Raw genomic sequence first — 12,962 nt, 5'->3', positions numbered from 1 at the left:
AAAAAAAAAAAAAAAAAGAAAATATAATGTCATATTTTAAAAATGGCAACATAATATTATCCTTAGAAACGCTGAAATTAGTATAATAAGGTGTAGCTCTACTTTGCTTGATAAACATTAGCCATATTGCATCCATTGACTGTAGATGAGAACTGGACTGAGTGGCCCCTCCCCCTGGCATTACAAACAAGAAGTACTTGCTGGTAAAATCCAAAATCCCATAGACTTTTATTGTTAAATAAACAGCTATTACTCAGTCATTATGTTTGCCAGAATAACCATTCATACTCTGATATCTTTTTTAATAATAATAATCCCAATTTTTAAAATATTTTTTCTATAGCGCAAGCTGCTCAAGTTACAAACTTGTCAATCAGATGCCTCAATAGAATACATGGTCTCACAGCAACAACGTTCAAAACGTTTGACAGATTTTGTTTAAAGTTCTGTTACTGCTTTGTAAAGCTTTGAATGGTTTAACACTAAAATACATGACTGACCTCCTGACCCAGTATGTACCAGCCAGACCGCTCCGTCATCTGGATCCGGCCTTTTATTAGTACCTAGAGTCAGAACTAAACATGGAGGAGCTGCATTCAGCTTCTATGCTCCACAGATCCGTAACAGACTTCCAGAAAACATTAGATCTGCTGAAACACTCAGGGTATTTAAAACAAGGTTAAAAACTCACCTGTTCTCAGCTGCATTTGATTAATATGTATTCAAAAGTTTACATCCACACTGTTCATCTATTCTCGTTTTAAATTAAAATATTTTTACTTTCTTTTATTTTATTTTAATGATCACATATTCACTATTTATTTTGATCATTTATTTTAATGTTTTATCTAAAGCACTCTGATTTGTCTCTGAACATGAGATGTGCTATACAAATAAACTTGCCTTGCCTAGACCGCTTTCAAGGGATAGGGGTGTGGCCTTTCAACAGGCTCACCTCAGCGTGATTGCTTTAGAAATGTTGACTCAAACCTACCGGACCAATCACTGCTTAATGACGATTTCTGGTTCCAATATGGAGGTGTCTGTATCAACAAAAATTGTGACCATATAGACTTCATTTGGTTGGTTCAGAAAGTAAACCTTTTTCTATGGATGATGTCACACTTACTCAGTACAGTTCTCATATACAATCAATGGCTGCAGCATTTGCTTGGTTTTGTTTTGCATCAGATGATCATTTCTAAAACAGGAAAAATGTAAAAACCAGTTTAAACTTGACTTTAAAATAATAAGAAAAAATTGATAGGAATAAAAAATAGTAATATTATGAACTTCTGGTGAATTATTTGTGATCCTTGTGCTATCCTAGCCATGTTTTACATTAAAAGTGAGGTCATCTGGACCCCACTAGACAGCGCGCTGAACTTTTTTTTTCCGAGGATTTTTTCTTCTTCTTCACTGGTGTCCATGGCAGACATAAAATCCTGTCCACCTTTGTCATGGTAGGGATCAAATCAAACTGAAGAATAAAGATTAAAAACCTGGAAATATATTTTCATTGACAGAAACTTGAACTGAGGTTCTGGTTGAAGCTGGAAACTGCAGAAATTGAACGTTTTGTGAGGAAAAAAAAAAAATCCAGATTGAGTGGGCCGGCTGAAAGTGTAATGTGGATCATCACATCAGGCTGCTGGTGTGCTTTGGCTTTTATCTCTCTTACTTTATCTACTGCTAGATCCTCACGTGGGTGGTGCTTGATTGCGAGGCAGCATATGGCGTCTTTAGCATCAGATCAATCCACTGCCTGCTTAAAAACCACGTGTGCCCCCGCCTCCCTCTGACCAGACAAGTTCTCTCCAACCAAGAGACTTCTGAAGCCTCAGCTTTAACTTCAAAGTGCTGAAGAGTAACACAGATGCTCCATAAGGCAGAAAAGCTGGCAAAATGGTTGGTTTTGCTATGAAACTTAAAGTTTCTGGTATTTATTAAACATAATAAGAACTAACCAACGGTAAAAAAATGGTTTGTGAAAAGTTGAGATGTGCATTGATTTCTGAACAATTTTGCATGTTAAACAGAAATCAGAATTTAATTTAGACATTTAAACTCCTTAAAAAAAACGGGTTAAGCCATGCCCCCCACCAATAACGCAGAAACAGTGATTTGAGCGTGTCTGGAATAAGACGAGCTTTAATGGAGTGTAGTAACAAGGGATGCCACAATTATCAGTTTAAAACCACACAACTCCACCATTAAACTAAATAGTTGAGAAAATTAATCTTTGCATCCCTATTGCACACATTTGTATACGTTTGCGTTTTAAGGTGTCTTGTGCTGTGCTAAATTTATTATATTTAATATTGTTTCATTGCACTATATCAGGCTTACCATAAGCCAACTAAAACATTTGTCTACTTGCTTGTTAGCAAATTAAATGGCGCTAAATGGTGTATTTGTAAATAGTGCTTTGTCTTAGAAGGCCCAAAGCGCTTACACTCAGTGCTATTCACACACTGATGGCAGCTCCACTACTTTACACTGGTGCTAACCTATACCAAACAGTAAAAATGTGGGGTTCACTCTCTTGCCCAAGGGCACTTCAACACATGGGTGGACAGGGCGGGAACCAAACCGGCGTTCAGGAGTTAACCACACTACCTCTGGAACATGGCCACTTGCAGAAAAAGGATTGCTATAAATGTTTTGTTTTTTTTGTTGCCGTTTTGTATTACACAAATCATGTATTGAACTGAAACAAAACCAGCTATAAAGATTATTTCACATCAACCAAACAAAGCAGACTATCAAAAGGTCTGGTGCAGACCAAACCAGGATCATAATATATTAAATAATGTTAGGGAAAAGGTTTGCCTTTGTCTATTTTGTGAAAATTATACTCAGCTGTTTAAAACAAAACCATTTTAATGCTAACTCTAGATACATTATCTCACAAATATGATTTATTTTACATATAATAGACACTTGAAAGACAAGAATTAAAGTCTTATATTTGAAGTGATTTGAACACAAACAGAATTAATATAAACTACACAATACAATTTTTAACATGTCTTTAAATATTTAGTAAATAGCTTTCCATGTTTTATGTAGGTATTGAATGATTTAGGGAATAATTAGTAGTCAGAAAGATCCCACCATTCTGCACCACTTTTCTGAAGTTTAAATGCCAGACATCAGCATGAACTCAAGAATGAAACTACCTAATAAACAAATCACCCTTTCAAACTAATAAACAAAAAGCTGCTATTGTTCTCAGGAACTAAAGCATATAGAGAGAAGTTCTCCAGTCCATAGAGGCAGGCTTTAGGCCCCGCCTCGTGAGATATTAATGAAACATATGGTTCCAGAGCGATCCGGGTCAGCATGCTGCTTCTGGCTGTGAGCGGCACAGACCACATTGGTTCTTATGCCAAACAAAGAGGGAGAGATCACCATCACTGGACTAAATCTGTTGGAAGAGTAAAACCAGAACAGGTTTAAGACAAAAGGCTATCTACTTGAAAAGCAAACTTCTCATTTTTAACACATTTCTATTAAATTTGAGTTGGATTAAGAATTCGATCAGAACTTGATAAGAAAAGGTCAAAGGAGGGATGCACATTGGGAAATACATTAGACTTTGGACGGATCTGGGCTTGCAAGGCTTCCTCAACTTAGTTCCAATCAGCTGAAAACACCCGTTAATTAGCAGGTCTGACCAATCGCAGCTCTCCGTCTACACAACCACTTAACTCTTTAGGAACAGACCTTTAGTTCCCAATGTTTACATTCTTTCGGCCACTGACACTCTAAAGATTTACAACGTTAATGTAATTCCAGCAGGTTCTGAAGCTGAGAAAAGCAGCTTTGCACCAATATGCAACATTTTACGTTAGTAATGTGTCGCATAGCGGTGCAAAGCCGTTCTTCTCTGTGTCAGAATCAGCTGTTTCATGTCAACTGTGTAAACAGTTGAAGAGTTATGGTACTTTAAAAGAGCACCAGGAACATGACCAATGTTAAAGGGTTAAAGATTATCCGATAGGTTTTCCACATTCTTCTGACAACCAAACACTGATTCATCTTCTATACGAGCTTAAGGGAGTAAAGGCATAAAAGAAGCCTAGAAAAGTATAAAAACAATAAATTATACACCTATATTGATCAATTTAGGGTAAATTTGATTTAAACAAATCAGTGTTTTATTCCAAGCGTTGTCTTGATAAGTCAGTTGCAGACCAACAGAATTGTAGGATAAAAAAAAACATTAAAGATAAAAAATGTTGTATGAAAATGCTTATCAATAATCAATATAAAAACAGCAAACAAAGTAAATGATCCTACATAAACACAATCATATTGTAAACATGTTGATACTTCTAGTAGAAAAAAATGGGACCTGGTAAACCATTATACGTTGAGCCAATAAAATTAAAGACAAGTATTACTTAGTAAACATGAATCTGTTTATACGTTGAAGACGACATTTGTGATATGACTGTGGGGAATTACTTACCCCGGACACCCCTTTAGGCTTTGACTCTGTCTTAAATGCTAAATAAGAGTCACCTGGGATTACAGCACACGTTAGCCACAATGATGGCTATTTTTAACCAAACTTGAGAGGGGAGTAAAGCCACAAGACAGGGGGAAAAAAAATCTGCATGGTGCTGAAGAGAGATTTCATAATTTACACTTGGGCTAGGTTTAAAAATAAACTGGATTCATAGATTTAAATCAATATTCCTCAATGTGATGCTAAACTGATCCATAAATCTATTGATTGCTTATCTTGTATCGTCAACCCTCTTCCTTTTGTGATTATTTCTCTGTAATTAATGCATTATTCTTATTAAAATCAGTGGTTTGAATACTTCTGCAGGTAAGCCTGATTGACAGCTTAGCTTTGAATGCATCAGGAACTGCAACCAACTCCAACCCATCGACCGTGGAGGTGTTTACCCTCAGAGACAGACACAAACCTGCTGTTTGTAACGATCAAGAAACAGGAATGATGCATTATGGGCAATATATATATATATATATATATATATATAGCAAAGCTTTATCAAAATCATTTTTTCACAGTAGTAAGGTTGTAATGATAACCCAATTACATTCTTAAAAAATGTTTGTTGTGTAAATATTCAACATTCTTGATTAAATATGTGAATAACCACTGGTGTCTAAAAATGTCTGTATGTCATGTATTATAACAATCGAAAATCATGACTTCTTGAGTTTTTAATCTTTTACATTTTGACTTCTAACAATATAATCAGTACACTTGCCCAATTAAAGGATGTATAAATAATATACGTGTTACCATCACTGAACTCCGGATCCGTGCTACAATGAGTGCCAACACCACATTTAGGTGTCTTTTGTTTGGTGGAAGGATGGCTAATGGTTGCTTAGCGAGCACAAACACACAGATCGTGGTTACGTGTTGGTGTGCAGCAGTGCTATGGCCTGCTGTGACAGCCTCCTGTTAGACTGACAAAATAAATTAAAATCCACTCATAAACCAGCAGGTTTGGGCGGAAATAAGCCGCACGGAATTCAACACTACTCGCACAAAGGTGTCGTTTATTGAAAAGAACTGTAAATGCGACTGGTGTCCTCGCGGAGAGCCGGAAATAGAGCCACTCGAGGCCTGATGAGCGCGTATTTTTGTCACGAAAACTAATTTGCGCAGGCCTGCACGCTAATCAACGGAGCAGCCCCGGGGGGAGGGGGTGACGAATATGTGGGCCCACAGACTGGACGGTTCCTGTCAAAACCCGGGGGTGTCGCAGAGAGAGCGCGCGCGCGCGCGCCCGCCCTCGTGTGCACGCACGCGGGGGAAAAGGGTTTCCTCCTCGCGAACCACCTTCCTCGTCACGGGCCTCGGCCCGAGCCGCCTCACCACCACCTCCGCGGAAGAGTGAAAACGGGAGCCGTCGGTGCTTACCATGGTGCAGGTCGGACGGTGAAATCCAGGCGGTGTAAACGAAGAAGAGGTGGCTTGGGGGAGCAGCAGTCAGCAGGCCGCCCGAGCTGCGTCGAGGACGACGAGGGGCAAAAGAAAAAAATGTCTGTCGTGGCTTTTCGCGGTCCGCTCCTGGCGTTAAAACGAGCTTCAGAGTCTCTTCGCTGCTGCCGAGGCTTTCACTGCAGTGGCGAAGGGAGCGAGACCCGCTGAGAGGGAGGGGGCAGTGAGCGGAGGAGGAGGTTCAGTTTGACAAGCAGGCGGCGCGCGCGGGTGGGGGGGAGGTGCAGCACTACTGTACATCCGGGAACTTTGCCGCTTATTTATATCTGAAGCGATCTCGAGTGAGAGCAGGTCTGTGCGCGGGCTCCCCCTGCTGACGAGAAAGCCACCCCGCAGGTTTGTAAATTTTGGACCCTTTATACAGCTGTACTGTTACTGTGTTTTAAAGACCCACTCAGGAGGAAATTGTGTTTTAAACGTGTTCTTGTGGCATTTTATCTGATTTTCTCTGAAATTCTGAATCTGAACATTTGAAGAAGCTTAAATGTGCGTGGAAATACTGGGCTGTTCTGATTCATCCACCTGTAGACAAATAGATCCATGTACTTCTTTGTTTTCCTAATCAAAGCTGATATCTGGTTTTAAAGTGTTAGATGTTTCAGATATTACTCGCCTTTTTTCTTTTTAGCACTGCAAATGTTAGTTTGGGGTCGTGGGGCTCTGTAAGCTTGCGGGAGAACATGTAAGCAGATGGGGGACGGGAAGGGGGGTGGGATTGCTCAGCTGCCCTGCATAAACTTTATCCTTGAAAATGACACAGTTTTTATTTATTTTTTTTATTTCAGCTACAGACAGCATGATCATAATAAATAGACCAGTGGGAAAACTTGTAACCCTTGTGCTATCTTAGGGATATTTACATTAAAAATGGGGTCATCTGGAACCCACAAGACAGCATGCTAAACTTCTTTTTTTTAGTGATTTTTTTTAAATTATTTTTTTTATCTTCACTGATGTCCACGTCGGACATAAAAATCCTGTCCACCATTGTCATGGGAAGGATAGCACACTGATTTAAGAGTAAGTTTATCTGGACCCTATAAAATAACACAAGTAGATCAAAAGTAGGGACTTCAGATTTCTATACAACAATTTTAGGCACCCCAGGTTGTTATGTTCTAACAGGTTTGTCAACACTTACCAATTAGTTTAGATGGGCTATATGTAAAATCTTAATTAAAAATTAATTTGAGTAATTCTACATTGATTTTTTCCCCCACAAAATTAGCATTTATTTGAGCATTATCCTGCTCATTTAAACTTTTTTGCTGTTACAACAGGTATACTATATACAGACTAAAATGTGTATAGTGAATTCATGTGACCCACAGGAAATATCAAGATGGTAGACCACCAGATGAACCCGTAGAGCGAAGTTGTTCATGCACTCCTTTTCTAGTGCCATGCCGTGAGCAACACTTAAGCAACACGTAAAGTAGGTGAGAAGCAGTGGCGTCGGACTGACTTGTGCACTGCACAAGGAGCCTGTTAGTGCTGTTCAAGTGATTGGTGCATGCTCCTTGTGGTGCAGCCTGGCTGTTAGAAATGAGGAAATCAGGTAATCAGAGTATAGTTTTGAGGGTATTATTTACTGTACCATCACCATGTCTGTTGTTCTTTTAGGGTAAATAATCTAGATGATTCCCCAAACAATAAGAAAGTAAGAAGTTTTTTTTGGTACTGTTTCCCAAAATACAATAAGTACCACTTAAGCATTCATTTAGAAAACTGTGCACGTAAGTTTTTACACAACATTGTAATTGTTATAGATGAGTTTCCCCAAAAATATTCAAAAATGGAAAATATGCAATAGTTTCATGTTTTGTCCTAGTTTTTTTTGTATTCTAACCCTGTTCATAAAAGGAAATAATTTTAATGATTTTTAAGAAGTGATAAATGTAGTTTTAAATTTACATTCTGATACAAATATAACTACATATTTACAAATATATGTTTTTGAATAAAAAGGAAGATTTTTGTAAACATCAATGTTTAATTTATAAACACAAGTGCAATAAACAGTTTACAGTTTTTGGATCCTAGTCAAAACAAACAAACAAACAAACATGACTTCTACAAAGAGGTAGGACTGCAATAAATATATATTCCTCTGTTTCATTGTTTGTCTGTTATTCCCGTTTGCATAGATCGGTTAAGTGTACAAACTATTCACAATTTACCAACACGTTTAAACCTAAATAATGTACAAAATGACAAATGTCAACATCACAATTCAAAAAAAGAGACAAGCTGTAAAGAAATAGTCTCTATTGGTTATGTTGTGCTTTCGTTGCTCAGTGAACAAAGAAACCATAATTTCTAAATGTTAGAGGAGGTGAAGCACAAACTCTTTAAAGGTAGACGCACAACTCCACTCAAATCCTCACTGCACTGTTTACAAAACAACACCAACAAAATAACAAACAATCCTAAGATTCAAGAATATATGGAAAGACAGAAGTGCCAGGAAAAAAATACAGACAATGTTTTTGCCAGTATACCAATATTTATTATTTCTTTATTTATTTTTGTTTATTTGGATTAAACTAAAAATGCTTCAGTGCATTAAAAAAAATTAAAGATCAATGATACGGTAATGTGGAAACATATTTAAATAATTTAGTTTTTATTTCATTATAGTTGTAGTAGATGAGCAAACCTAATTTTCAAAATATGAATAACTGAAAAAATAACTAAAGCATTTAGAAAAACGGTAATTATAAAAAAGAAATAATTAATTTTTTATTCTCTTATTTTGACACTCCTGACTTTCCATTGTTGGAATGTTCCATTCTAAAATCTATAATTTTTAATCAGAAAAAGAGTAAATATTGGTATAAAATGTGAAGTTTTTGGCAAATGTTTGAGAAAACTGTGGTCCCTGTTTGTGAGAACAGTCAAGTGTATAAAAATATGTCTATAATTATTAGTTTTATCTGTTCTTGTAGAGCGGTCCATCGTCACTAAACATGATGGTAAATGTGAAAGAAACAGAAATAACTTTTAGATTAAAAAAAGTCTGAATGGCTAATTGGAGTTAACGAATTGAATCATTTGATTTGTTTTTTCTTAAAAAAAAACAGTCATATTTTTTTAAAACACATTTGTTAGTTTTTGTCTTTTACTTTTTTGTTTGTTTTGTTAAACTATTAGTATACCAATTCAATAACAACTTATTTCTACTTTATCTCCACTTAAGTTAATTTAATCAACATTTCCAGTTTGTTTTTCTTAACATATAAAAAGAAAAAAAAGGTAAAAAAAAATCTCCATATTTTGCACCAAAGTATGGGTTGAGACTCTCATGACATGAACTGTATTGAAGGCATAATCATATCTATGCAGACACCATCAGCAAGTGTTGCTTTTATTTTGTTTCCCCTTCTTTTCCTGGAATGGATAGGATTTTCAAAATTGAACATTTGTCTCCTCTGAATAGAAAAGCACCATCTGGAAAATAAAACACACCTCTTGTAAACGCATTAACACCGACTATGTTGTACAAACACATATCATTACACCTGACGGTCACAAAACCATTTCATAGAAATCTAAAGAACTGACTGCGCTCAGCTTCTTACTCCAAAATATTATGCCATTGGCTTTTGCTGAATCTAAAAACCCGACATTGCTACATTTACTATTCTGACACAACAAACAGGCTTGCAGACACTGTGAACGGAAGCTCCAAAACCTGCAATACCTTTGAAAGACCACTAGGGGCTGAATTCAAAAACAAGTCTTTCAAATTTTAAGTCTAGCTTTAACACACATTAATACTATTATATGTTATAATCCAAACAACTCTAGAAAGATTTGATATGTTAGAAAATGTGCTACTTAAATCCTTAACCCGTTAACACAGGAAATGTCTCTGGTAACCACTAAGTAACAGCTCTACTGTAACTGTTTGACCATTTGCACAAAACATATTCTTCCAACAGATGTTGACGTATCAGCTAATTTACATTGATTGCGTACAGACTGTAAAGGGTTGCATATCAGCGCAAAGTTGCTTTTCTCTCAGGAATCATGTTAATTGCGTAAACGGTTGTAGAGTTGCAGTAGTTCAAAAGAAAGTTGCAAAACAGGTTGCACATCAAAACTTTCTTGGGGGCGGAGTCTCTTGATCCTAAGCTGTCCTTCAGTTCTCTGTTATTGCATGTTAGCCCTGAACTCCTGAGATTTGTTTATAAAAATATTCTACCATATTGTTAAAATATAAAAATAAAATGTAAACCTTGCTGTTTAAGAATATAAAAGGTAGCAAAAAAATTTTTTTTGCTTGTTTCCTCATAAGCTAAAGGGTTAACTTCAGTAAATGATAGCTTTCACTTTGAGTGTTTTTTTATTAAAAAAAAAGGAATCATGTTAAATCATTCCTATCCAGGATAACGTTTCAGTTTAAGTTTTTATCCAGTTCTTATGAGAAAAGTTTTTGAAATGAAAGCGGGAATAAAAACAGGAAAGAGCGACCTTCATCCCAAAGACAAATGGGTGAATATATTGTAGAAAAGAAGCAATTTTTAGACAAAGTTGTAAAAAATGAAAAGCAAAATATCTGGCAATAAACTGTAAATAGTTTTTCAAAGGACTTTCCAAAATGTTAGAAGTTAGCATTTTTGAAATAGTTTCCACACAAAGTTTTCCTCTAGTTTTAGAGTTGATAGAGGTGGGTCAAATTTTGTTTAATCTTAACCTAAAATGTAATTTTCGTAATGTAGAAACAGATAGAAATGAAAGGCAGTGAAACATTGACCTGTGAAATGAAATTGGTGACGACTAGAGACAGAAACAGAAAAGTTAGTTTTTTGTTGCAAATTTGTGTAAATTCCAGAAAACTTAAAGATTATTTTTTCCAGGAATTCCTGAAAAATGTGTGGAACATTGAGTGAGAATCCAAGTTTAAATTATTTCTATACTTTTAACACTATGCCTTAGCCAGTAATGAACAGTCACAGCATACAATGTTAACAGCACACATGCTTTGTTTCAACTGCATGCACTGATTGTAGAATAGCATCACAGATAAGTACACTATCATCCAGACGTTTTGCTATTTCCAAAAAGGACTTTTTTGGTCATTTGGGGTGCATCATTTTATGGGAAAAGCATTAGTATCTGCATATATTTCAATAAAAAAATCAAAAGATTGAATAAAACCGTTTTGCAGATGAAGCTCTCTTGCTACGTTCACAACCGCCATGTGATGCGATCGCTGTACACATGTATAGCACATGGTGTTCACACTGGACAAGCAGGGAGGGGCTTCCTCTTCTTTTTTTACTGTTTACCAGCACATGTCCGCCACCTATTGTTGGAAGAGGCATGATGTGCTCTGTTTTATCACGATGATACCATCACTGGTTCGGAAATCAGCTATCAGAAACAAAAACATTGGAAAGAAAATTTGCACCTTAGATCTAGGCTAAAACAAACAAATAAACAGACAAAATATATCTTTCAATTAAACAAATATTTTGTGAGATTAAGCAGGTTTAACTCTATTCCTCAAAAGGCATTTCTCTGATTGTTTTCCAGCAAACCTTACATGATCCTGCTGAGATAATCAACAGTAATCAGAGCTGGAGAACAAGCAGAGTGGAAGTTTTTGGAAACAAGGTTTGGAGTTTGCAGTGCGCCCCCTGCTGGTCTGCAGAACACAGGGGTCACACGAGGGGCTTGCTGCTTATCTGTCTTGGCTGGCAGCTAGTGGGCGGTAAACCGAACAACACTTGGCTGCATGCAGCGCCCCCTAGGCTGGGCCGTCAGACGAAAGTCTCCTTGTTGACCCACATGAGCGTGCGCGTGTCGTTGGGTTTGCACTCGTACTCGATGCTGTTGAAGCTGTTGCCCCACTGGCAGTGGTCCCGCTTGTTGTAGTTGTAATATTTCACCTGCCAGACGGTCTCAAACAGGCCGGCCTCTGTGAACTGAAGCAGACGACAGAGAGACTCACCCACAGAGCAAAAGAGGTGATCTGGAAAAACAGAAAACCCTGCGTTACCTCAGGCTGGAGCCTTAAGAAAACCTCACTTTTTTATCTCTTTTGAATACAGTAACAAACAGTATCATCACAATCATGATATGGGTCAACGAGACATCCGGAAGAGACAGAACTCATTGTGTAATAAATTCTCCATTGTGGGTTGAAAACAATGAAGAAAATTCAACATTTTAAAATAACACATCTTACCAAGCAGATGGCACCCTAAAAAACACTACAAATATTAAAAAATAGTTGCAAAACAACATACTTTATTTTGGCCAAAAAGCAAGTTTAAGTTGTTTATTAAATACATTTTTAATTAAATGCTTATCTATAAGCATATTTATAAATTTGATCTAAGTCTTACATTTTAGGGAAAATATTTTAAATTACTATGATAAAATTTGTCTAATAATATGAAATGCAAAGATTTCTCCGATAATCATAAGTTCCTGTAGGGGTGTAAAATAGAGATTCTTTACAACTTTTAAATTAAATAAAATAAACATACAGTGGAAAAGATGGGTTTTGATTAACACTGTGATTAACAATGCATGTCGAACTTAAATTTAAACCTGACAATCTGGATTGCGTAAACAGGAAGTCATCGTTGATGGTTCAAAAGCATCAAAAATGGATCAACCCCCCCGTCACCAGTTTGTCATTTATTGTACTTGTCTGTGTTAAAAATACTTCTTTCCCCTGCATTGAACAGTTTAGAGGTAAAAATAAAATTTAAAAGTAAATACAATGTTCATGGTTTAAAAGCATAGAAAATGAATAAAAAGCCCCCCCCCCGTGTCACCAGTTTGTCAATTCTTGTATTTGTCTGTGTTAAAAAAATTTTTTTAACTGCATTGAACAGTTTAGAGGCAAAAATAAAATATAAAAGTAAAAACAAACATTTAATGTGGACTATTCCTGAGCAGGATTTGAACCCATGACCTTCTGAATGTGAGTCCGCAGCCATAACCACTA

General features: G+C 36.6%; 2 protein-coding genes across 2 annotated transcripts in view; both read right to left on the bottom strand.

Annotated features, from left to right (window-relative positions):
- Positions 1-6,245, bottom strand: part of LOC112161782 (calcineurin subunit B type 1) — a 26,644-nt gene extending 20,399 nt beyond the window's left edge. The window contains exon 1 of the mRNA XM_024297232.2: positions 5,915-6,245. Coding sequence (XP_024153000.1) covers positions 5,915-5,917 — 3 coding nt within the window. The 5' untranslated portion in view covers positions 5,918-6,245. The remainder of the gene's footprint in view (positions 1-5,914) is intronic.
- Positions 6,246-7,975: 1,730 nt separating this feature from the next.
- Positions 7,976-12,962, bottom strand: part of cnrip1b (cannabinoid receptor interacting protein 1b) — an 8,747-nt gene continuing 3,760 nt past the window's right edge. The window contains exon 3 of the mRNA XM_024297981.2: positions 7,976-11,928. Coding sequence (XP_024153749.1) covers positions 11,764-11,928 — 165 coding nt within the window. The 3' untranslated portion in view covers positions 7,976-11,763. The remainder of the gene's footprint in view (positions 11,929-12,962) is intronic.

This window comes from Oryzias melastigma, linkage group LG15 (assembly GCF_002922805.2).
Source record: "Oryzias melastigma strain HK-1 linkage group LG15, ASM292280v2, whole genome shotgun sequence".
NCBI classification, from domain to species: Eukaryota; Metazoa; Chordata; class Actinopteri; order Beloniformes; family Adrianichthyidae; genus Oryzias; species Oryzias melastigma.
This window is presented reverse-complemented; position numbering and strand designations above follow the sequence as displayed.